This window comes from Solea senegalensis, unplaced genomic scaffold, assembly GCF_019176455.1.
Source record: "Solea senegalensis isolate Sse05_10M unplaced genomic scaffold, IFAPA_SoseM_1 scf7180000012601, whole genome shotgun sequence".
NCBI classification, from domain to species: Eukaryota; Metazoa; Chordata; class Actinopteri; order Pleuronectiformes; family Soleidae; genus Solea; species Solea senegalensis.
The window spans coordinates 81,405-105,874 of record NW_025320657.1 but is presented as its reverse complement, the minus strand read 5'-3'; the positions used below and the strand labels follow the sequence as shown (position 1 = coordinate 105,874).

Sequence of the window (24,470 nt, the reverse complement as noted above, 5' to 3'; positions counted from 1 at the left end):
AATATTTTACCTTTTACTATTCTTTTTGTCAACATATTCCTTTGCAAGACAGCACAGAAGCTGCATTGCAAAGTGATAGATCGGGTGTTTGGGTTATACTCTGAAAAGGAAATGGAAAACCACTTTGGGCCCATTTGTACTCCATGTAAACAAAAGGAGATGGACGGAGACTTTCGTCCGTACTTTGTGTTCATTTCGCCTTGACAAAATGGAGCAATACCACCATCATGGTGGCGGTATAGAGTCCATAGGCCCTAGTCGGAAAACAGGGAGTGACTGCCAGGGTGCGTCATGTTTAATTTTGGAGCTATCCAGCGAAGCAAGTTGTCAAAAGTCGCAAATACAGCTTGTCATAAATCTCCATTATTGACAACACCAACAAGTAATATCCCCCATTAATTGGATGACTTTACATTCAGTGTTCTTACATTTCACTGCTACGAAATCCACTTTCAACACTGCCCTCTAGAGAAAGTATTGTGTCATATCCATACAAACGCAAAAGATGCACAGAGGTTTGTGACAGATGGGCTTAAAACAGAAGAAAGCTGAGTATAAAGGGCCTTTAAAGGGTTTAGATATACCAATGTGATGTGAAATGTTACTGACTTTTTCAGTTAGGCTTTATTATACAGGGCTGAAGAAATGACAAGCGTTTGATATTTAGGCTTTCATATTCATCTTGACTTTTGTTTTTGTTTTTTGTTTTTTCAATTATGATGCAAACAGATCAGTCATGATAATATTTGATTGTAATTTTTTATGTTTATGCATCGCCTCCACTGTATGTGATGCTCTATTACAAGTTGATTTACTACTGGAATAATTACTCACGTGACTCCTTTAGTTGGGCTTTATTACACAGGGCTACAACACATTTTTTCACTATTGCGTATTCACATCTAAACAAAGTGTAAACAGTGTCGTGGTTCTCGAATGTACCGCACTGACTGTGCACGTTCCTCACACACTCCCACTTCAAAAAACCCGAACTGTGTCTTTAACCGGCTTAATATCAGAATATTGCTCCGTGTAAACGTGGCCAAATTAAACGATATTCTAACTTAAAATGTTCTGGCTTGGAAAATTTCCGTTTGAAAACAAATATCGCTAATTAAATAGGATTCTTGCCGCAGCAGCAGTAGAGTCAAAGATTTTTTTTTTTTTTGTAGTGGGCGTGTTTTCCTCCAGATAACGGGACATAGGGGCAGAGTCTGCGTCGGACCAATCCGTCTGGGCTCGTGCTAAAAGCTCCTCCGAACTCGGCGCTAAAACAAGGTTAAATAAACAGAATTTAGGAAGAAAATGCAACACGAGCGACCAGTAAACAAATTTAGCTAAAGTGAAGCGGCGCCTCCCTTCCAACGGTACGTAATTGGCGTAAGAAATGTAACTATAGAGAAACTGCTAAGTCAGTTTAACACGCGTTTTTAAAAAATAACATTCTGTGATTTTTTTTTATCAGTTATCTGGTGTTGGTTTCATCTGACATACCAGAAAACACCACAATGCAAAGCGAAAAACCGGAGTCGAGTGAGCCCAAGGACACCAGCACCGCAGAGTGTCCGAGCTCTGGCGACACGGAGAAGAAAGCTGTGGCCACAGTTGACACGCAGGTTTCTAAACCTAAGGGCATCAGTGCTGTCGCGGTGCTGTGGACGTTTGGGAAATGTCTGGGCGCCCTGCTGCCTGTCTACCTGGCCGGTTATTACCGGGTCAGCACGAGCCTGCTGGTGTGCGGGATGATGGTCTACACGGGATGGAAACACGCCCGAGAAGCCAAGGAGGCGCGACTCAAGTCAGCCTTCCAGCTCCTGGACAACGAGCAGGAGTACACCTCCTCGAAGGTGTCCAAAATCAAGCGAGACCTTCCTGCGTGGGTAAGACACGAGCACACAGTCACACCACTGACGCCAGAGAGTGTGACCTGTGGTTATAGTCATGGGATGATATGAGAATGTCATATCACTGCTCAGAATAATTGCGATCCACGATATTATTGCAATATTCTAAAAAGAAAATACAATACCCATATCACAGCCTTGGGTATGTACTGATACAGATATCACGTCAATACAGTTGTTTTTACATCACTTGCGCTGATGCAATGAGATGATATGAAACTATCTTGATCAAAATAATTGTGATATTATTGCGATAATTTTACAAGCTCTTGAAATGGCTTTAAAACAGAATAGGTATGGCTTGATGCCATTTTTTCTTCTTTGGTACTGATATCAACATCACATCCTTGACTGACACTGATATTGGTCCAATGCAGGACATACATAAATAAACAGCTGGCATTTTTACAGACTGCCATAATCAGAGCATTTATTTGAAAATGTTCTGCTTCTAATATTGGATCCACTGATTTAGGCAATTTAACGCATCATATTGCCGTGCCCCTAAAAACACTGACATCACTTACCCTTACGTTTCTGTAAGTTTATGGATGCAGAAAACTGTGAGATAATATAAAGTAATGACACAAATATAGTAACAAATATAACTCATGGTACCAAGAAAGTTAGAACATTTTGTAATGTACATGTTATATGTGTTTGTTGTGAAAACACAACTTGTAGTGTTTCGGGGGTGGAGAATCAACCTCCATGTGATGCGGCACTTCAAAATAACTCACGAGCACTCTACTTTTGTAAGCTTTTGTGGAGTATAAACAATTTCCCCATTCAAAATTCGCCACAATTATCTTATTATGAGTGCTTTCTATTGAGACGTGCATTAAAACTGTTTAGAGTCCCTTCGTTCCCTACCCACCATGCAGTAACCTCATATACATACATGAATCTCACAGTCTACCCTGAAATTATAGCATCCTTACAGGCTCATGCAGGGTTAGATTAAGGGGTGGTTTCCAGTAAACCAGCCCTTTGCTGCTATTTTTAGCTGCCATTGATTCACATGTAATTCTCCTGGGTCTACAAAGAAAAGGTTAAGGAAATGTGTTTTTTCTTAATTCTTCTTTCTTAAATCAATTCCCTTCAGACATTAAGATTTAGGCATGGCTGTTTTTTGTTTGTGTCATGTCGTTTATGGAGATGTAACTCCTCATTCATACTTGCATGCAGTCAGGTGAGCTTTAGTTCCCTTTCTGTTACAGGTAGAATTTTGTTCGCCCACAATTTCCTCAGTTGCTGTGTGTGAGTGTGTTTGCACTTCAAATGTTCACTTAAACTCTGTCGCCTAAACCTTTAAAATTATCTGTGCCAGTGGTCAGTCAAAAATAGTGGAAAATACACCGTTATGTATTTATTTTGGAATAATTTAACAATATTTGTATCATTTTAAAGCAATCTATGAACTATTTCTGATTACAAAATGAAAATGATTATATGATATAAATATAGGCCCCCAGCTGTGTGACACTGACCCCCCATTTGAGAACCACTGCTCTGTGTCATTGTAACTAAAGGGACATTTTTATTAAAACATAATGTGCCAGTCACCAATCATGATGGCACATGCACCTTACATGGAAACCCGTGATTTTGTTTTGACTCAGACTATCTGGCCACACCCAAAGTTGGTTCCTGTAGATGGGTGATGGGGTAAATGGTTGCATAAGCAGACAGTGTGCATGCATGTTTATTAAAGTGTTTTGGTGTTGCCATATTGCTCTCCAGTCTGAACACATAACGTATGTAGTAGATTTTAGATAATACGGTATAAATGGAATATGACAGGACCTAAAAAATGCAAAATGAACCTTACATGTGACATTGCAAAGTAGCTGCATCATAAAAAATTTTTTTTTTCTTGTTGGAATATTTGCTCACTACCTGATGTAAAAACATCACTGTGAATAAATCAACAGATGACTTTTCCAGACATGCATCAGCTGCAGCTGAATCATAGCCTCATGCTGTTTTGAGTATTAAAAATGCACACATAAAGTACTCTAAATGTCTTTTTTTTCTTTCTTTTAGGTCAACTTTCCAGATGTCGAGAAGGTCGAGTGGCTGAATAAGGTAAAATATCAGTAGTTTTCTTTATCTTTTTTTCAACATGTTAACACAAAGACATTGTTTATTCCTCTGTTATTAAGCCCACGGCCAACACATGCGTCTAAACCGTTCAATGGCCCAGCTGTTGTGCTGACTGACATGAGGTAGTGTATGTTAGCTTAATAGCTTCTGGTAGCTGAAAGATAATAGCGCTGCTGCTGTTGCTTCCACGTTCCTGAGAAAGCTCCACCCCCCATTAGTAAAGCCATTCTGTCTGTACTGCAGTGAGAAGGCTCAGTGCCAGGCAGCCCTTCTCAACATTTCCATTTCATTACAGGCTTGCTCACAGGAAAGGGGAGGAGCTGCCCAGTCCCCCCCAAACTAAATAAAACTACAGTCATTGTTCCCCACTCCAACTTTTGCTCAGAGCCCAGAGAGAGAGAGGAGACACTGATGAAGATATGAAACGTTTCATGCTAGCAGAATCACAAGATCAGAGACAAAGCAGAGGTTTGAGACTCCTCACTGGAGGGGAGGTCAGCAGATTCCGCCTGTTGCTCAGGCTTCATCCTCCGCAGGAGCAGGCGGATGATGACTCACTCTCTGCGTATGCCAGGCAGAAACCAACTCTGTTTTTTTTTCTTTCCATGGTCACACAAGCATGCAACCAAACACTGCCTCTGCTTTGTTCCCCCCCCTGCAGGAATAAAGCAGGTTTATGTAACGACAAGAACATTCTGTCAAAAGTGTAGAGCTATTGATTGCGGTGTTTGCAAAGGACCCAAATAAGAAGAAGAACAGCTGAAGTGGCTCAACTGGCTACAGCTGTCACTGTCATTCCTCTGTTGTTGCTGATGGAAGCCAAGGCATCTCACAGACAGTTTTGTTACAATGCAATGCACGCGACTAAACTTACAAAGTGTACTGAAACACACAGTATGGAGGTTCTGCTGCAAGGGGTCAAAACAAAACACCTTGTTTGATGAGATTGTGCAGCAGTGTGGAATCATGGGAATTGTTATTTTGTTTTGTTTGGTTCCTCTGTGCATTTGTGCTTCTGTGGCGAAATGCGCTGCAATAGACAATGAGCAATCGTGACACAATAGTAACAAAGTAAAATTTAAATGAAAAAACAACCACACTGGCTAACTAGTAGAATATGGTAGTAACAATTCCTCCCTCATTGTGACGTTTCATAAGGGGTTTGCCCTAGAAGTTGTAGCAGAGGCGAGTACAGTGAATGACATAATTAAAAGTTACCTTGAATAGAAATACAGATTTAAATTGATTTATTTGAATTAAAGAGTGGTCTAAATGTTTGGCTAATGTAAGTTCACTACTCAACATAACATATCACATCAGTCTCGTGGTTTTTAGTTATTTTGATGCATGGTGTTGTGCATATTACCGTGTATCTGTACGGCAGTAGGCTCCGAAGGTTGTTTTCTTTTACTTTTTTGCTGTGTTTTACTGTGTTTCCATCGAGTGGAAAAATCTGGTTTGGTACAGTATGGTACGTATATTTGTTTCCATTCCCATTAGTAATAGTACCTAAATAACCAGTTGCATACCGTTAAATCTTTTGGCACCCTTCCCTTGGGAGACAGCAGTAAAATATTACAGCTGGGCGACAGAAAACTGCCACTCGAAGCTTGATGTCTTGTTGAGAGAAACATCCCTAAACCGAGCAGACAAAAAAAGAGCTGGATGTCCTCCTTTGTTGTCTGTTGTCGTATTCGATGTTGTCGATGCACTGGTACAATGTTACGTTACCATTCCAAGTTATACCACACTGTACCAAACCACAGCGTAACCAAAGCAGCTTGTAACCCTGTGCTCTGTGGCCTGGGCAGGTGCTGCACCAGGTGTGGCCCTTTGTTGGCCAATACCTCGAGAAGTTGCTGGTGGAAACCATCGCTCCGTCTATCCGAGGCTCAAGCGCCCACCTCCAGACTCTCAGCTTCACAAAAGTGGACATGGGTACCAAGGTACCAATATTGACATCTGAACGATACTGTGGATGATGCTGTTTACTGTACACTGTGCAAGCTAATGTACTCTCTGTTTGCTGAAGCCTATGAAGGTTGTAGGGATCAAGGCACACACAGAGAATGACAAGGGACAGGTCCTGCTCGATCTGTACATCAGGTAAAGCTTCATGCGTTCGTGAGCTGCCGTCCCTCTTGTAATGCAGCATGCAGAGGACATTATTGTGTGACACTCTGGTTTCTTTCCTCCTCAGCTATGTTGGAAATGTCGAGATCAATGTGGAGGTGAAGAGATACTTCTGCAAAGCTGGAGTCAAAGGAATACAGGTGTGTGGTCAGGCCTTTCATGTTCTTCCATTGCATTGGTATTTTTCCGGTGGGCAAACGTCTTCTCTGTCTGTCTGTTCTCAGCTACACGGGATGATGAGGGTGATTCTGGAGCCCCTGATTGGTGATGTGCCCATTGTGGGTGCAGTCACCATGTTTTTCATCCAGAGGCCTGTAAGTCCATCTAAACTCACCAACATTTCTACATGTCTTGCTGTGCCCTTTAACCCCAGACTCTCACTTTCACTGTGGTGCACTTCAGTCAGTCTTGTGTGCTTTTCCTGGTATTGATTTCCCATCAATCTTTATCGATTTGCTGCATAAAGTACATTCTGCCATCTAATCACTTTGCAGAAACTAGACATCAACTGGACTGGACTGACTAATTTGTTGGACATCCCTGGGCTGAAGTGAGTCATGCTGGAATCACGCTCCTTGGTCTGTAAACCAAATATCATTAAGCAAATAACCCCAAACAAGGACAGAAAGGAAAGAGAGGCAATGGATGATGAAATGAGGGAGGCAATAACGAGGACAACAACAAACAACACATTTGAAAACTACTGGGACTATATAATACTACTGCTGTATGTTTTCCCTAAGGTTACTTTCATCCTTGTTTCAGCGTCATGTCTGACAGTATGATTATGGACGCCATTGCCTCCTTCTTGGTTTTGCCTAACCGCCTGGTCATCCCCCTGGTTCCTGGCCTGCATGTGGCCCATCTCCGCAGTCCTTTGCCAAGGGTAAATCCTGAACATGCACATGCACATTTCAAATTTCATATTTCAAACACCAATACCTAACACCCTACACACTTGTTGTCTTTCTTCAGGGTGTAGTACGCATCCACCTGCTGGAGGCACAGAATCTTGTTGCAAAGGACAGCTATGTGAAAGGGGTCATGGCTGGCTTGTCTGACCCCTATGCCATTCTAAGGGTTGGCCCTCAGAGCTTTACCTCCAAACACGTTGACAACACAGACTCTCCCAAGTGGGGGGAGATATATGAGGTAAAGAGAGTGCAGAGTTTTGTTGAAAGGGTGAAATGTGTGTCACCGTTACTCGATCAAGTCTTCCACCCTGTTTTTTACGCAGTTGCTGAAAAATTCTTTGTTTTTCATGGATATCATGCCTCATCTCACCTGTTCTATAGCCGAGGGATCGGGGGAACTAAGAATGTTCATTTCCTGTACATTCATGAGGCCACAACCGACTACCACACAAACCGCTTTGTCAGTCTTTATGTCCTTATATGTGTCCAATACATCAGGTTATAGTCCATGAAGTGCCTGGTCAAGAGTTGGAGGTGGAGGTATATGACAAAGACCCAGACCAGGATGATTTCCTGGGCAGGTACATATTCATACTTCATGTCTCCCATGTGTCTACAGTGAATCTCACATTGTCACCTTTCATCTGCCACATTACATCGTCAATGTGAATAAATTCACTTGTGCTCAGTCTACACTATGATCGTTTTTTTAGTTTAGTAATTCTGCCTTTCGTTCCTCCTCTCTCCTCTTGTAGAACCAAGCTGGACTTGGGCATTGTGAGGAAATCCATAGTTGTGGACGATGTAGGTGAAACTTATGTCTCGCTCACAATAAATCAGCAGCATAATCACATTTTAGACATATGGTTTATAAATGTATGTCTTCCTAGTGGTTCAACTTGAAGGAGACTCAGTCAGGACAGGTTCATTTCCGACTGGAGTGGTTGTCCTTGCTGCCAAGCGGTGATCGACTGGAGCAGGTTTGACTCACTCATTTCCACTGTACATACATTTCTCTCAGGTGATTACTCTAACTCTACATTTGTGTCAAATAATGACACTAACAATCAGTTTTCAATCCGTGCCCAGGTCTTGAAGAGGAACGAGAGTGTGAAAAGTAAGACTTCGGATCCAGCCTCATCTGCCATCTTGGTTGTATATCTGGACAAGGCTGAGGCGCTTCCTGTGAGTCAAATATCTCTACCCTCTGTGCTGTGTTCGTGCTCTGCTCAGCGCCACTTCCTGCCTGTGGTTGTTGAAGTTGAAGCCGAGCTGTAGCTGCCATCTGTCAGACATTCCACATTGTTGCTGCCTTGTCCTATATACTCTGTTCACTGCAGAGTGAATGAGTGAGTCTAACTTTATCTCTGACTCTTGGGCACACATTTCTGACTGTGCTAACTCCAGCTGCAATATCACACTCAAAGGGGAACAATCACTGACTGAATATTTGAGAGGAAAATGAGTGTTTGTGGTTTCTCATGCAGACTTATACTTCCTGATTATGCCACACAGCAACCTCTCTCCTCCCCCCTTATTTTTGCTGTTGCTATGGCAGCCAATAAACATTGTTATTCGCATCAACCACATGTTGTAAGAAGGATGGATAAGCTTGTTTTGCACTTTAATAACAGTAAAAGCCATTGTTCATTATATATTGTGCTTCTTTCAGATGAAGAAAAATAAAGAGCCCAATCCAATGGTGCAGTTATCTGTGGAGGATGTCACTAGAGAGAGCAAGGTACATCTACTGAGAATAATATATTAGCTTTTATTCATTTTTTTTTTATAATTTCTTTCCAACTGAACGTCACACTTACTGTCTATCCTTGCCGACAGACTTGTTACACAACCGTTAATCCTGAGTGGGAGGAAGCTTTTACCTTCTTCATTCACGATCCACTCAAACAGGACATAGACATCCAGGTAAGTGCTCATAAGCTCAATTGCTAGTCTGCAATAAGCTGTTGCGTGACAGTCTGAGAGACAACGTTGCTGTCGTATTATTTTGGCTTCCTTTTATTTTGTATTTGAACAGGTGAAGGACGCTGATCGCGTGCAGAGCTTGGGCAGCCTGACTATCCCCCTGTCCCGTTTGCTGTCCACGTCCAATCTTTCTCTGGACCAGTGGTTCCAGTTGGACAATGCTGGAGATGCCAGTCGCATCTACGTCAATACTATTCTCAGGGTAAATCATACATGCGGCCCATTCTTAAATCTTGCAGTGCATCACACTACAGTTAGCCCAGTGTATAATTTAATTAATGATATCATCACAAAGGTAAAACTTTACAGTTCAGTAATAGCATGGCAATCATATGGTAATTTGGGGGTAGTATTATGTATTATGGCAATACCATTTTGTGTCTAATGTAATTCGCAGGTAACAGCTTGCAAATGAAAATGACTAGGGCAGCATATAACTATACATATATACAGTATGTATATATAGTATGTCCCACTAGGGCTGGGAGATCTAATGCAGCTACTTATGTTCTGGACACAGCTGTGGTAGTTTCTGTGTAGTGTTTATCACACTATTACATTGCTCTTTTTAAGATATTACTTGGATATTGCATTGAAAATTATCTTTTGTCACCATAATATTGCCTTCTTTTACCAAACCATTACCGTGTTATTACTGAACTGTAATATAAAACATCACCATGTCTAATATTAAATTCTCGTCCCACTTTTCTACAGGTTCTGTGGTTAGATGAGGAACGCATTCCGGCCGACGTGTCATCTCACGTGTCAGCGTCCAAACAGCTGCCCCAACAGACTTCGCCTCATCCTAGCTTTGCCACGGAGGTAATAGAGAATAGTGCTGTTTGCAGTATTTGTATTCCTAAGGCTCTGGGCCTGTTACATAAACATATGTTCGAGAATTTTCTTTTTTTTTCTTTTTTCAGGGACTGCTGAGAATTCACCTGTTGGGAGGCCAGAATCTTGTTGCAAAGGATAACCTGATGGGAGGAATGGTGAAAGGCAAGAGTGACCCTTATGTCAAGCTCAACATTGGGGGCGAAACATTCACAAGCAACGTCATCAAGAGCAATCTGAACCCCACATGGAATGAGATGTATGAGGTAAATACTCACAGAAAGCTATTGAAATAGCTCAGTTCAGTGTGTTGGCATTTAATGAGTGAGACTGCACATTGGAACCAATAGAGGACTCCTCCACTCACTCATCCACCAGTCAGGGAACTACGTGGCCTTTGCATACCAGAAAGGATTCCATTCTTCTTAGTAAGCACACATGAGCAAGATGGCGGCCTTTATAAAACAAGGCCATTGTCCAGAGAGTATTTTAAGTCTATGAAAATAGACTAATAAAGTAATATAGTCAATTCTTTGCTAATTAATCCTCCTAAATGTTACACACGAGAGCTTAAACTTTATGATGACTACTGTGACATTTCAAAACAGTGGTTGAAGTTTCAGTGTTTTTTTAAATATCTTTTGCACTTGATTTGAAAGAATCTTTTGAAAGGTGTGACTCTGTTCACTCTGCAGGTGATTCTAACCCAACTGCCGGGCCAGGATCTGTTTGTGGAGGTGTTTGACAAAGACATGGATGTGAAGGATGACTTCATGGGACGGTAACTATGTTTATAGCTGTATTTGACATGTACTTATATGATTTGGGAAGATACGGTCTAAACTCACATTTCTTGACATATAGGCTGAAGATTAGTCTAAAAGACATCATCGAGTCTCAGTACACTGATCAGGTGAGCGACCACAGACACACACCTTATCAGGATTTAGTGTGGTAAGGGGAAAAGCAGTACAGCAAGTGAACATTACACCAAAAAGTAAAACGTTTGGTATGAAACATTTGTAATTTAAGGAAAAATAAGTGAATCTTTAACACAGCCTCCAAAAATGTTTACAGTTTCTCTTGTTTGAAGTTCTCTCTCTTTTTCCTCAGTGGTATTCACTGAATGATGTAAAGTCTGGTCGAATTCACCTGATTCTGGAATGGGTTCCAACAGCCTCAGATCCAGACAGATTGGACCAGGTCACTACTTTCAGATTGCATTAAGGATTTGTAGATGCCTTATTCTAAGCTTAATGTATACAGTGTACATCATATCCATACCTCCCCTGTGTCTTTAGGTTCTTCAGTTTTATTCCAGACAGTCCTATCAGAACAAAGTGGTTCCCTCAGCAGGCTTATTGTTTGTGTACATCGAGCAAGCAGACGGATTACCAGTGAGTCCATTTTACACTGCTTTACAGGATAAAGCAAACGGTTTTGGTTATTTTTGTCTGTCACAGAACATAATTATCTCTGTTGTCTCTCTGCAGGTGAAGAAGAGTGGAAAAGATCCAAAAGTGGGAGCAGAGATCACTCTCGGACAAATGTCTCGCAAAACTACAGTATGTACTTTATTTGTTTATTTTTATTCAAATAATACTGTGTTTAAAGTAACTAGTCATAGCCGTTATTTTACTATTCCAAAACTGACACTTACATGTGTTCTAAAGGTGTGTGACCGCACCACATCACCTCGGTGGAATGAGGCTTTCTGCTACCCGGTTCAAGACCCCAGAGAAGATATTCTTGTCATTAAGGTAGTGTGGCGTTGGTGCCTAATCAAACTCACTTTGAATGCAGTTTAATTTTGGATGAACTCATACTCCCACCCTCCACCATGTGTTCACTATCAGTTGTGTTCTCAAGTTCTCCCACAGCTGGTCCCTGCCCATTGGTTCCCTGGTGGTTCCGATCAGAGAGCTGCTGTCTGAACCAGAGATGGTCCTGGACCAGTGGTTCAGTCTGGATGGAGCCTCACCAGAGAGTCAGGTTCTTTTGAGAGCTGATCTTAAGGTAGGAAAAGCCAAGTCTTGTCATTTTCTCTCTATGTTTCTCTCAAAATATTTATTTATTTTTTTTCTTTCAGTGTTTCTTTCCGTGTAATTTAATATCTTAATTATCCTCCTGTCTGTATTTATTTTACTCCATGTATCTATGTATGTGTAATATCTATTTCTGTTCCTGTCCTATCTCTACGTCTCAATCTCTGTATCTCATTCTTAAGTTGTCCCTTGTCTTTCCTTTCGCTTAAGAGCCAGATCTTTAATCTTGTATTTTTAATATCAGGACTGTTACAAAGCTGTTTCACTAAGTGAAATAATAATCATATTAATATCTGTTCAACTTCAGATGCTGATTCCAAGCAAATGTCCTGGTGCCAAGGTAACATCAGTATCAGAACCGTCCCCTTCTCAGCGAAAACCAGAGACAGACACCATACTGAGGTAAGAAACATCTGTCTTTACCATTCTTCGTCTTTGAATAATGTATCCATTGTTTCTTTAATTTCTCCTCATTGCAACTGATATTTTAAGGTCAAGTTCAGTGGACGCTGCTCCTGTGGAGACTATTGTCTCTGCGGTGACTTCACATGAAGACGTTGACGTGAAAGAACCCGATGCGACTGAAGAGAAGGTGGAAGAATCACTAAAAGCACTACGACAACCTCTTCATACTTCTCCACACCTAAGCTTTGCCTCAGAGGTAACATTGCAACATAGTGATCTACATTTTTAGACACTGTCAACAGGACACAGCTTCATTTTTATTTTTTTGTTATTATTATTATTATTTTTTAAGTTAAAAGTTGAATAATCTTTCTTTGTAGGGGGTGCTGAGAATCATCCTGATGGAGGCTCAGAGCCTGGTTGCCAAAGATAATAAGATGGGTGGTATGGTGAAGGGCAAGAGTGACCCCTATGCAAAGATCAGTGTTGGAGACTTCATGTTTAAGAGTAAGGTGATCGATGAGAATCTCAACCCAGTCTGGAATGAAATGTATGAGGTGTGTAGATGCAACAGAACAGTTTGACTTCCCTTAATCACGTTTCCACATAGACATCATGACAGAAAATAACCAGTTGTAACTGCTCTTTATTTCCACAGGCAGTGCTAAGGCCTGTGCCAGGACTGGAGGTGCAAGTAGAAGTATATGATAAAGACATGGACGCAGATGATTTCCTTGGCAGGTGAGAGCAAAGGTGTAACAAAAACAGACAAAGGCAATTAGAGATGGCAGACTTCACCCCATTCACGCAACAAGCCTCTGTCGGCCTCTGTTGGTCATATTGGCAAGTGCAAGTGCGGAAACACAAACAGACAGACACACAGAGCCACTAATCACAATACACTCCATGGGGTGAAGTAAAAAGGCATAAACGGTGTGAAGAAGGAGGACATTATGTAAAACCACAAACAGAAGAATAACTTAAAACACAAGGAGCTAAAACATGACGAGCAGGATCATAGCAGAACTCAGACAGGATTAAACAAAACTGAACACGTACCAGAACACACAGGAACAAACAGAACGGACCAACAAACTCTCTCAATGCTGAACTTTAATACACAAACCTCAGTGTAATAATGTATATATGTATACATATACGCTGTATATTTGGCCACACATGTAAACTGTTCCCCTGCACTTTTCCTCTATGTCCTATAGTTGTATCCCTCAATGTTGCCGCTCTCTGCCCTTGCATTGATAAGTAAAGTTTCCAGAATCTGAAAGTTACAGGGAGCACAGAGGCTAAATACACGAGAGCTAATCAAACACAGGTGAGACTAATAAGGCACAGGCGAAACATGAGGCAAACACTCAGGAGGAAAGAAAGAAAGAACTCAAAACCCAAGGTTTAAGGAAACATTACATTACATTACATGTCATTTAGCAGACGCTTTTATCCAAAGCGACTTACAAAAGTGCATTTAAACATTTGGGTACAAATAAGAGCTAGAAGTAAGTAAGAGCTTCAAGTAGAACAAACTATGAAGTGCTAGTCATAAGTGCAATACAATTTAATTTTATTTTTTTTTGTCGTCTTAGTCGAGGTAGAGTCGGAACAAATGTGTTTTTAGTCGGCGTCGGAAGATGTGGAGGCTTTCAGCTGTCCGGATGTCGATGGGGAGATCATTCCACCATTTGGGAGCGAGGACAGTGAACAGTCTCGAGTTCTGCGAGTGCCTCTGTGATCCTCTCAGTGAGGGAGCAGCAAGCCGGTTTGTCGATGCAGAGCGGAGTGGGCGGAAACAAAAAGTTAGGGGTGGAGTGGCGCAGTGGTTAAGACCGGTACCCTGTGTGCGAAAGACATCATAATCGCAATGGTCGCAAGTTCGATTCCACCCCTAGCTGATTGTAATCAATTCAATTGTAAGTCGCTTTGGATAAAAGCATCTGCTAAATGACATGTAATGTAATGTAAAAAAAGTGCCTAGGGAGACACAGGGTTCATGACAAAAGGTTTCCAGCTGTCCATAAATTACTAGTGTATGATGAGCTGTATTATTTTTTATTATCTAAATAATATCTAAACGTTTTGCGTAACTAAACTGATCCTGCTTGAAGTAATACACTTAAAGGGATGGCTATGTTTAGTTTTTAAGTGTAGTTGTATGAGTTATTGATTCTTGCTCGCACATGGTTGTCATGACATTTGCAGAAGGAAAAACAAATTTCAGTCACTTAATGAAAGGCTCACCTAGTAAAATCCCTGCCTGCTTAAGTTTATTGATTTTCCCCGTGGACTTTGGTGTGGCCGAGAGACTTCAATTTCGAGTAGGAAAAGGCAAAATCTAAGGCAGCAAACACACTACTAAGATATCACAGCATGTTTATATTTTATCAGGTGTTAAGTGGTTAAAATTTGTATTTCCTCTTGTCATCTTATCAGAGAGAGCATGTGTCTGGCTCTTCAGGAGGGTCCACGGAAATGGTGGCACATGCAACATTGCCGTCAACACACACACACACACCACAGTGGTTTCTAGAAACACATTTTGACGTAACTCTTTAAACAAACAAAGCTATTTTTCTTTGACAAAGTCAAATAGAGATTGAGAGCTTCTTTTTTACTGGTAAGGCTGCTTTTCATAGATTGTTATTCTGTTTTTCATTTCAAACAGATTGAAAGTCAGTGTCGCAGACATCATCTCTTCTCAGCTCACTGACCAGGTGAGTGTTCAGTGATGACTGTCTGTAAACATATGTTTCCCTGGTGTAATCACAGTTTGCCATTATCCAGTAATTGTGCATTTGTGTTTCAGTGGTACACGCTGAATGATGTCAAGTCTGGACGTGTTCGTTTGATCATGGAGTGGGTGCCAACAGTGTCCTGTGATGACGAGGACACCTTGTGGAACGTCAGTGAAAGTTTTTTATGTTGTCTTCCCTTCGTCATGCACGTGCAGTATTTACAATATTGATCATTTGTGAAAGCTATTCATGTCTCATCTGTACAATTCCAAATGAAATCACCTGCTTAGTTAATTCACTTTACACATCACTGCTGAGTCACTGTAATGATTTTCTATGTTGTTCTCTGCTGCAGGCAATGCAGCTACAATCTCGTCGGTCTTACAAGAACAAGGCTTCTCCCTCTGTGGGCCTGCTCTTTGTTTATCTGGACAGAGCACACTCATTGCCCGTGAGTCCCTTCCAATTTTGTGCACTCAAAGTCAAGTGCAGTGTGTCTGACTAAAAGAGACGACTGCCATTAAGTGGAAAATGAATACTTCTTCTGTAGGTTCAGAAGAAGTAGTAACAAAGTGCTGTCGATTTTATGATGTGACATTTTGCTTTAATTGCAGAGAAACTGTTTTTTCTTTTTCCTGTTCAGTACAAGAAAAGTGGAAAGGAACCCAAGGCTGGGGTTGAGCTAGTGTTTCGAAACACTGTTTACAAAACAAAGGTATGGTGCTGATAATGAAGTGAGGTGAGGTCATTGGAGAGCTGCAAGGAGTCATTATGTTCGCTATTATCCTATTTTTTAATTTGCTAATCATTTAGTCCAGAGAAATATTGAGCTCTGGAAGTAACACCATGATCAACAAGGTTAAAATACAGTGGTGTAAATAGACCAAGCAAAGTCAGCTATGGACCTTCCACAGGAGGCAGATTTATTCTCAGTAAGTTCATTTGCTCTCTCACTCTCCTCTTCCTCACATATACTTGCTGTATGTGAGGTGGACACTGGTATCGTGAAATTAGGTCAGTGAGTGAGAGATAAGGTGACTCTAATTATTATTATTTAATTTTACCACAATTTGAGAACCATCAGTAACATGTAAATGTCTCCAATTTCAGTGTAAATAAACATGTAAATGATTATTTATGACATGGATAAATGAATAAATCCTCCCATGATTTAAAGCACAACAACAACAGACAACGGCTGTCTCAGTTAAAGATGTGAGGATAAAAAATGAATACATTCAAATGTAATTAATATATGTATTTGTTTCAACATTCTACCATTATCTGCATTTTTCCTTTTGTTCCTCCTTGAAGGTGTGTGATCGCTCCCGATCTCCTCAGTGGGATGAGTCTTTCTACTTTTTGGTCGATTACGCTCAGAAGGACATGCTGATCATGAAGGTAAATATATGACTATACACTGTCTAAAACCTGCTGTGAAACATAACTCAATCTTTGTTATAAATGTGCCCTGAACACTGGTAGTTAACAAGTGCATGGGACGAGGTCATCGGATCTCTGGTCATTCCTGTGAGTGACCTGCTCTCCAAGCCACAGCTAGTTCTGGACCAGTGGATACATCTAGATGGAGCTTTACCTGAAAGTGAGATCCTGCTGAGGGCTGAACTTAAGGTATGAGAAAATATAAACACAAGGGATTGAAATCCTTGTCTCTGATTCACAAAATAATCCACTTATACTTACAAAATAATCCACTTACAATAATCAACTTATTGTTGATACATAGATCCTTAGCTCAAGGTTGACGGAAGCTCCACAGCCTTCTGAGACTAGTTCAAACAAGGAAGAGATGGCATTCAAAGCAGCGAGGAAGGAGGAGGAAAAAATGTCAGAGCTGCCAACACATGAGTAAGTGTTCATTTGATTGTTGATTGTGGAAGGAAGAAGAGATGAAAACTGACGTAGCTACGAATGAGTGTAGTAATGGGAAGGTGTGGTATCTCTTTAAAGTGTAACTTTGGAAGTCTGGTCCTACGGAAGTCCGTTTCTCTACGGCGCTCCCCCTCCTCCTCTACCACATTAACCTCAGTGTCGAAAAAACTCACTGCTGATGCTTCCCCTCTCCTGGCCACGTGCATTTGTGCATTTCCTTTTCCTTGCTTTCTCCGACAACAGGGAAATAAAATAACACTATCGCTCCGGCACCGTAAAGCAATTTGTATTTCCTCACGAGACCCAAGATTTTGTGGGACCGCCTTATTCTTCTGAGGAATCCAGGTCGGCAGCCATGATCTTGCAAGGCTGGTTTTCCGTTAAAAAACGGTACATGGAGTGGGGATAGCCTGAACTCTCCCCACAACAAGTCATTTAACCATCACCATGACTTCAAAGCTGTTAAATTAGGGTAAAACCCCCACAAAGTTCAGTTGAAAAGTCCAGTGTGTAAGAATTATTCACATTAAATGGTGAGACTGCAGAGTGTCAGAAAAGGATGTCAGTCTTCTTCATTTGTGTTATAAGATTCAGCTTCATAACATGAAAGGCGTACTGTTGAAACATGGCGCTACAAGATTTCAAGCCTCTGTAAAGCTCTAAATGACATATAAAAGAAAAGAAAATGAAACAAATTTGTTCTGAAGCAATTACACACTTATACAAACATACCCATGGGTACTACGTTCAATTTCTGCCAACAAACTCATCTAAACATTACACACTGGACCTCAAAACATGCCTTGTGCCATGAATATGCACAAGATTAAGTCTTTTGAGATGATGATTGCAGTCTGGCTGTGTTGTTTTCTTACAGCTGTGTGTGTATGTGTGTTCAGCTCTGTTGCAGTATCCCATCAGTCTGAAGCAGCAGAGTCTCACCCTGCAGCAGCTCCAGAATGGACTGCTCCTGCTGAACCCGCTGCAATTCACACTGCACCTGAAACATTCCCGTCTGCTCCTGCTGTGAGTTGCATCCCATAATAACCAGTTGTTATCACGCTTTGGCTTTTTTCACCTCCATAACCTTCATATCATTTTGCCCAGTTGGAGAAAGAAGCAGCCGATGCAGAGGAGCCTCCCTCACAGTCACACACAGCAATTAGTGGAGACTTTAAACCACAGCCGAAAAAAACAGAGGGGTGAGCTCCACATTACAGATGATTTTCTCTTATAATTATGTTATCATTGTTGTGTAATTAGCTGAAATTGTTTAATACATTTCTGCAATGTGTTTATATGTGCACAAATGTAGCTTTGGTCTAGATAACCTTGCTCAAACTACAGTGACTAGTCTTCCTGCTGAAACCCTGGAACCAGCGGAGCTCAAAGAAATCTCTGCCGAAGTTCTTCCACCATACACTGCTCCCCCACAGGACTTTGGTGATGAGGTGAGTTGATAATGTCGCTATTAGCCGAGTGGAACTCAAGCTTATACTGGTTTATTTCCAATTGTCATCCTAATCCCTGTTTCAGTGGAACAATTTAATAATATTCACTTTAGTGTCGTCATAGCAGCGCATCTTATAGTAGACCACACGTTAAAAAAAAGCTGTAGGTGCTGTGTGCTCTCAAGACTTCCTGTATTTTTCACTTACAATGTTCATCCTGCAGGGGGTGCTGAGGATTCACCTGCTGGAGGCCCAAAACCTGGTGGCAAAGGACAACCTGATGGGAGGCATGGTGAAGGGCAAGAGTGACCCATATGTCAAAATCTACATAGGTGGGGTCACATTTAAGAGTCATGTTATCAAGGAGAATCTCAACCCAACATGGAATGAAATGTATGAGGTATGGAGTAGTCTCAGATAAAGTGCTGTACATTTCCCCTTTTTTTGCATTGAATGTACACAATTCACAATTTTTTTAATGTCCTTAACAGACAGTGTTGAGTGGTAACAGCATTCAGGAGATCAAGTTTGAAGCTTTCGATAAGGATATAGACTCTGATGACTTCCTGGGCAGGTGTGTGTCACGTGTGCTTCTTAATTTTGGCTACACATTAATGTGTACTTGTACTTGTAATAAAAAAGAAAAGGAAGGCCTTTGATTTGGATGATAGGAGTTCCAACACTTATCACTGAAAATAATTTCACTAAAATGTCTTCCGTCCTTTGTAAACCTAGTTCACAAAAGTTAAAATATTGGACACTCGCTTGTTAAATTTTAATTTTTTATTTGTTTAATTTAACCCAAGTATTCATTGTTAATGATGTAATTTTGAATCTTTACTGTATCAGCACTTTTAAATCTCTCTTTTAAATATCTGTTTTCACATCCACAGGTTCAGTATTAAGCTAAATGAGGTCATCAGAATGCAGTACACAGATCAGGTTAGTCAATAATTCATAATCATATCGTTGCACCATACGATTCCTTTGGTAAAGGGCATTTCCTTGCTTGTGTGTGTCTGTTGCAGTGGTACACACTGAAGGACGTGAAGTCTGGTCGGATTCACTTGGTAGTGGAATGGGTTCCGACTGTGTCGAATTCAGTCAGACTTGAAGAGGTTGGTCCTTATAAATGTCCCTCTGTTTATTCGTGTGTACATTTAAAGTTTATCCATAAAAAAGGTTGAACCTGTCAAGTCACATTCCGCACGTAGGGCATCATTTCCACATTTCAGCATTACTGCCAGGCTTAACCGTCTGTGCTCCCTGACACAGGTGATGCAGCTCCAGTCTCTCCAGTCTTATCAAAACAAAGCGCTGCCTTTTGCTGCTCTGCTGTTTGTTCATATCGAGAGAGCACATGCACTGCCTGTAAGTCACCTGCACTTTATCCAGATATTGTGCAAAAAGACGTTCCTCATGTTATACATCCTGAATCTCCCACATCTCTCTGTCTTATCAGTTGAAGAAGAGTGGGAAGGAACCCAAAGCAGGAGCTGAGCTTGTTCTGGGTGAAACTACACATAAAACTAAAGTGAGAGTCATCAATGCACAGCTTTCTATACACAGTCCAAGGAGGTAGTTGTAAAATTAAATACTCTTGTCTTTACCTCATCTCTTTAAAGCTGTGTGACCGCAGTACCAGTCCAGAGTGGAATGAGTCGTTCTACTTCCTGGTCCGTGACCCTAAACACCAAATGCTTGTAGTGAAGGTAACGTATTGTTCATCGATTTGACGACAATGAATCTGCTGTTCTATGCTGCGTCACATTTTCATTATCCCTCTCCTGCACTGCAGTTGTCAAGCGGCTGGGATCAGCCAATGGGATCACTCGTGGTTCCTGTGAAGAACCTTCTTACAGAGCCACAACTGGTCCTGGATCAGTGGTTCCATCTGGACGGAGCCTCGTCACAGAGTCAGATCCTTCTGAGGGCTGAACTTAAGGTGAGAACGCAAACGCATCTGCACAAACAAGTTTTACAAATATTCTGTAATTTTGCTAACAAAAAACGTTTTGTTTTCAATAGATTCTGGAATCAAAGATGGTGGACATGATTAGTGCAGGGACTCTGCCCTGTGCTGCATCTGGCTGTGGACAGGTGAAGTTGTCTCTGTCATACGCCTCTCAGGAGAGAAAGCTCATCATTGTCGTCCATGCTTGCAGGTGTGTTTCCTCAAATAGTTTGCTACAACACTTTGGTCCCCCGTACACCTGGCACCTCTGTGATTGGACTGCAAGACTGATTGTTATCCGATCTGCCAAATCACTCCGGGAGGTGGTTGGAGACGCATTGTGACCATAATGAACACAAGTCTAAAGTGTATGATGCGTCTCTTCTCCACCCACTCCGAGCACAGCTAACGTGAAAGCAGTTTCCCGCTTCTTCCCCTGCTTAGAAAAGCATACAACTGTGTGACTTCATGTCTTCTAACATTGTTGTTGTGGATGTGGCACTGTAGTCTGCTGCTGACAATCTTTGCAGAAGAGGGGGCGATGACCGTGATCGGATAGCAATAGGATCTTGATGTGTGCTCACTCTAATGATATACAATAGATCCATGGTTCTCAAACTGTGGTACATGTACCACCGGTACTTGAAGCTGAAGAGTGCATAGAAAATGAAAATAATAACATAAAATAATGGTAATTTACAGTAATTAATAATAATAATAATAATTAGTCACCGTATCTCTTGCTCCATCTTAATCTAATATCACTATACCAGTGTGTGAAGTATATGTGAGGAAGAGGAGGATGATGAAAGAGCAGATTATTTTGTAGGGAATAACTCTGCCATATTCTGCAATATTTCCTCAGGTGGTACTAAGCATAAAAAGTGTGAGAACCACTGCAATAGATAATATAGTAAACATATAAGGCCAGTTTCAGGAATAGGTTTATCGTTGCAAACAGTAGTTGCACTGAATGTATAAAGATATTTAACATCCTGCCGTGCTTGGAATATTTAAATGTACCCACTGAATATTTTATTAATTAAGTATACTTTATTTTTCTATAAACAGAGGTCTTGCATCTCAAGGTAAAGATGGTGTAGACAGCTATGTCTCCCTCATGCTGCTGCCCGACAAAAGCAAAGCCACTAAGAGGAAGACAGGTGTGAAGAAGAGAGACCTTCAACCAGAATACAACGAGAGGTAATCAACTAACTGACTTAGTGGCTTTGTGGTCTTTGTTAGTTTCAGTATTCACATCTTACCACCTTTGGCCTTTTCTTAAAGGTTTGAATATGATCTCCCTTGGGAGGAGGTGAGATTCAGGCGCCTCAGTGTATCGGTGAAAAACAACTCGGCCTCATTCAGGAGCCGTGATGTCATTGGACAGGTCAGTGTGAGAACAAACAACTGCCAGTCACGTGACATGAAACACACAGGAAGACTTGGAATGAAGTAATACATGATCCCACACAGCTGTTGATTAGTGGAGTGACTCACGTATTGTCCAAATAAAGTGCATTAACTCACACACAGATTTAAATTCACATGTGTCCATGTTGAGCAGTGTGCTTGAATTATCTTAAGTCGTTCTCATTGATTGCATTCACATTATTGGAGTTTTAAGTGTGTCCCTAATTCTTTCACTCTCAGGCACAGTAGTGCAAATGAATACACACCCACTAATACATGTTACCGTGTCATTCCTGTTGTTTAGGTGCAGATTGAGTTGGCCCAAGTTGACCTGACTTCTGTTGTCACAGACTGGTGAGTTGAGCGGAATAAACTTCCTTCAGACTTCATTTCAATTTAGCATCGATTAAGTATATTCAGTAAATGTAGCACATCTTTAGCACTTGTTCCCCAGCTGACAAAGAATCAAAAGGTGTATCTGAGTCTATTAAAGCAGTGTTTCCCAACCCTGTGGTTGAGCCCTGCTCAAACACACCTGATTCAATCATAACAAATGGGTCGTTATCAGCGTTTCACAGAGCTTGATGATGAACTGACCATTTGATTCAGGTGAGTTGGAGCAAGGACACATGTAAAACATGCAGGAGTAAGACTACAAAAGCCATATGATATTTATTTGAAATTGAATATTCATGTATACAAATATACTTATGGGTGGTATATTCAATGTCTGCCAATAAACCCTCCTAAATGTTTCACTATTGACTGATAATTTTAACCATAGTAAGTTGGTGCACAAAATTCACGGTTCAGTTCATATCACGGTTTTGGGGTCACAGTTTTTGGTTTGATTTGTCCTTTTTTACACCACCATACATCAGCATTAGATAAAAACTTAACTAACTTAACTTTAATAACATTTATCAGATATTCTTAAGGACATGTCATTCAATCACGCAAAAACTTCTTAAACAATCTTAAATCAAAGATGTGAGATTTTTTTAACAGCAAGAGGCTTCATTTAAATGTATTTGGTAGCAATGTTAACAATTGTTTTCCTTCTAAGAAATAACAAAGCCGTTGGTCTGTTCATAGCCAAAGATTTAAAATCGAATCAAACTAAAAACCGTGACCCAAAACAGCAATACAAAAAAAATACAAATGAATTCTGAATGTCTCAAAACACTATATATATATATATCATGGATGGAATTATCTTTTCCAGGTTCACTCTGAAAGACGAGGCCGAGTAGTTGCTCTGCTTGCTGGTGATGATGATGATGATGATGTCATCACCCACCTCCTCACACTGATGCCTTCTCCTACTCACGTCTGCATACAGTGCCTCTGTGGTAGCCCCACCTGCATCCACCCAGCTCTTTGTGTATGAACATATTATATAAAAGTGGATTGCACTTTATATTCACACACTTCAGTACTCTCACCAAAGATACAGTAAGTAGGCTGAAGTAGCTGAGCTGACAAGGAAGGATACAGTTCATGTTTGTATTCACTGAAGGTTAATTTACTTTATGAAGAAATAATATTTTGAAGATTGAGTGGAGCAAATGAAGCCTGAAGGATTTTTTATTTTTTGCTCTTTTGCTCTGCTATTGCTGAAAGAATGTTAGATGCAAGAGTGTCGAGTTAGGATCTTTTAGACTACAGTGATGAATTATCATGACTGCTAATGCCATTTCAGTATTTAGTGTCTGTGGTATGACTGGCTTACATTATTGAGATATATGTATATACATATATATGTATGTATATGTTTATATACATATATACATATATATATATATACACATATATATATATACACGTCCCAGTGCTTTGCTACATTTGTGTTTGCAATCGCTTTTGAAAATAATTTTGTAAGATGTTCGCCTTCACATGACACATGTTTGTTGCACTTATACGACACCGTTTTTTGAGTTTATGTATATTTGCAAAGATGATGCATCAGATGGTGAGAGATGAAAATAAAACTCATTATGCACAGCTCACACTTTGTTTTTGTCCATAATTTTTTGGGGCTTGAACTTAGTATTTCTTCTTTCCATAAATTGTTTGGCACCACCTGTTGTTTTGTGATACATGCTGGATGCTTTTTATTTAAATGTTTGATATTGTTTTGTAGTGCACATGAACAGCAACTAAGACTTGATATGATTTGTTTAAAGTTATTTTTTTGACAAACAAAAAAACAGCAAAATTCATAATAATAATAATAAATAAATCTACCACACTGTTCAAAAAAAACCCATTTGCTATGGTTGGACATTCATGAATGGATGAATGGGTTATCACCAAAAAATATATGTACATATAAAATATAGGAAATTGTGTCACATGAAAGCAAACCCTAAATGTAGTGTGTTCCAAATGTTCCAACAATGTTTATATCATGTTTTATACTATGGGCTTCAGTGTTTAATATTCTAAAGAATAATGTTTTTTAAAGGGGGAAATAGGTTTGTGAACCTAAAACTTCCTGGTTTTAAGTAGCACTGAATTAAAATGCAGATATTTCTTTTCGAATTTAACAATAATATCATGCTCTACAGCAGTGGTTATCAATTATTTTCCTTCGTGGTTTTAAAGACCCTTTTCTCAGCAATTAACGGAAGCGTCACAAAAATCCAAATATCGCGATGTTACAGAAAACGAGCTACCTAT

At 40.4% G+C, this 24,470-nt stretch overlaps 1 protein-coding gene across 1 annotated transcript; it reads left to right on the top strand.

The window, feature by feature from the left end:
* Nucleotides 1-1,200: 1,200 nt before the first annotated feature.
* On the top strand, nucleotides 1,201-23,797 carry esyt1b (extended synaptotagmin-like protein 1b). The gene is made up of 53 exons (XM_044014880.1): nucleotides 1,201-1,367; nucleotides 1,466-1,880; nucleotides 3,951-3,992; nucleotides 5,822-5,956; nucleotides 6,043-6,116; nucleotides 6,211-6,283; nucleotides 6,368-6,457; nucleotides 6,638-6,693; nucleotides 6,909-7,029; nucleotides 7,119-7,295; nucleotides 7,556-7,638; nucleotides 7,813-7,861; nucleotides 7,948-8,037; nucleotides 8,147-8,242; nucleotides 8,730-8,798; nucleotides 8,897-8,983; nucleotides 9,096-9,245; nucleotides 9,761-9,868; nucleotides 9,970-10,146; nucleotides 10,576-10,661; nucleotides 10,745-10,793; nucleotides 10,994-11,083; nucleotides 11,182-11,277; nucleotides 11,374-11,445; nucleotides 11,554-11,640; nucleotides 11,750-11,896; nucleotides 12,233-12,327; nucleotides 12,418-12,586; nucleotides 12,711-12,887; nucleotides 12,989-13,071; nucleotides 15,008-15,056; nucleotides 15,149-15,244; nucleotides 15,433-15,528; nucleotides 15,721-15,792; nucleotides 16,392-16,478; nucleotides 16,563-16,709; nucleotides 16,825-16,946; nucleotides 17,870-17,996; nucleotides 18,078-18,172; nucleotides 18,286-18,421; nucleotides 18,645-18,821; nucleotides 18,913-18,995; nucleotides 19,315-19,363; nucleotides 19,450-19,539; nucleotides 19,697-19,792; nucleotides 19,884-19,955; nucleotides 20,047-20,133; nucleotides 20,220-20,366; nucleotides 20,450-20,586; nucleotides 21,447-21,578; nucleotides 21,663-21,765; nucleotides 22,093-22,142; nucleotides 23,014-23,797. The coding sequence occupies exons 2-53, from the start codon at nucleotides 1,509-1,511 to the stop codon at nucleotides 23,039-23,041; spliced, it is 5,478 nt and encodes a 1,825-aa protein (XP_043870815.1). The 5' UTR covers nucleotides 1,201-1,367; nucleotides 1,466-1,508; the 3' UTR covers nucleotides 23,042-23,797.
* The last annotated feature ends 673 nt before the right edge of the window (nucleotides 23,798-24,470 follow it).

What these genes read in the sequence shown, in the direction of transcription:
- esyt1b (XM_044014880.1), top strand. Translation starts at nt 1,509, where the DNA reads ATGCAAAGCGAAAAACCGGAGTCGAGTGAGCCCAAGGACACCAGCACC. An exon ending in CACAGGACTTTGGTGATGAG is followed by an intron (nt 18,422 to 18,644) that starts GTGAGTTGATAA and finishes TTCATCCTGCAG; the next exon opens with GGGGTGCTGAGGATTCACCT. An exon ending in ACCAAATGCTTGTAGTGAAG is followed by an intron (nt 20,134 to 20,219) that starts GTAACGTATTGT and finishes CCTGCACTGCAG; the next exon opens with TTGTCAAGCGGCTGGGATCA.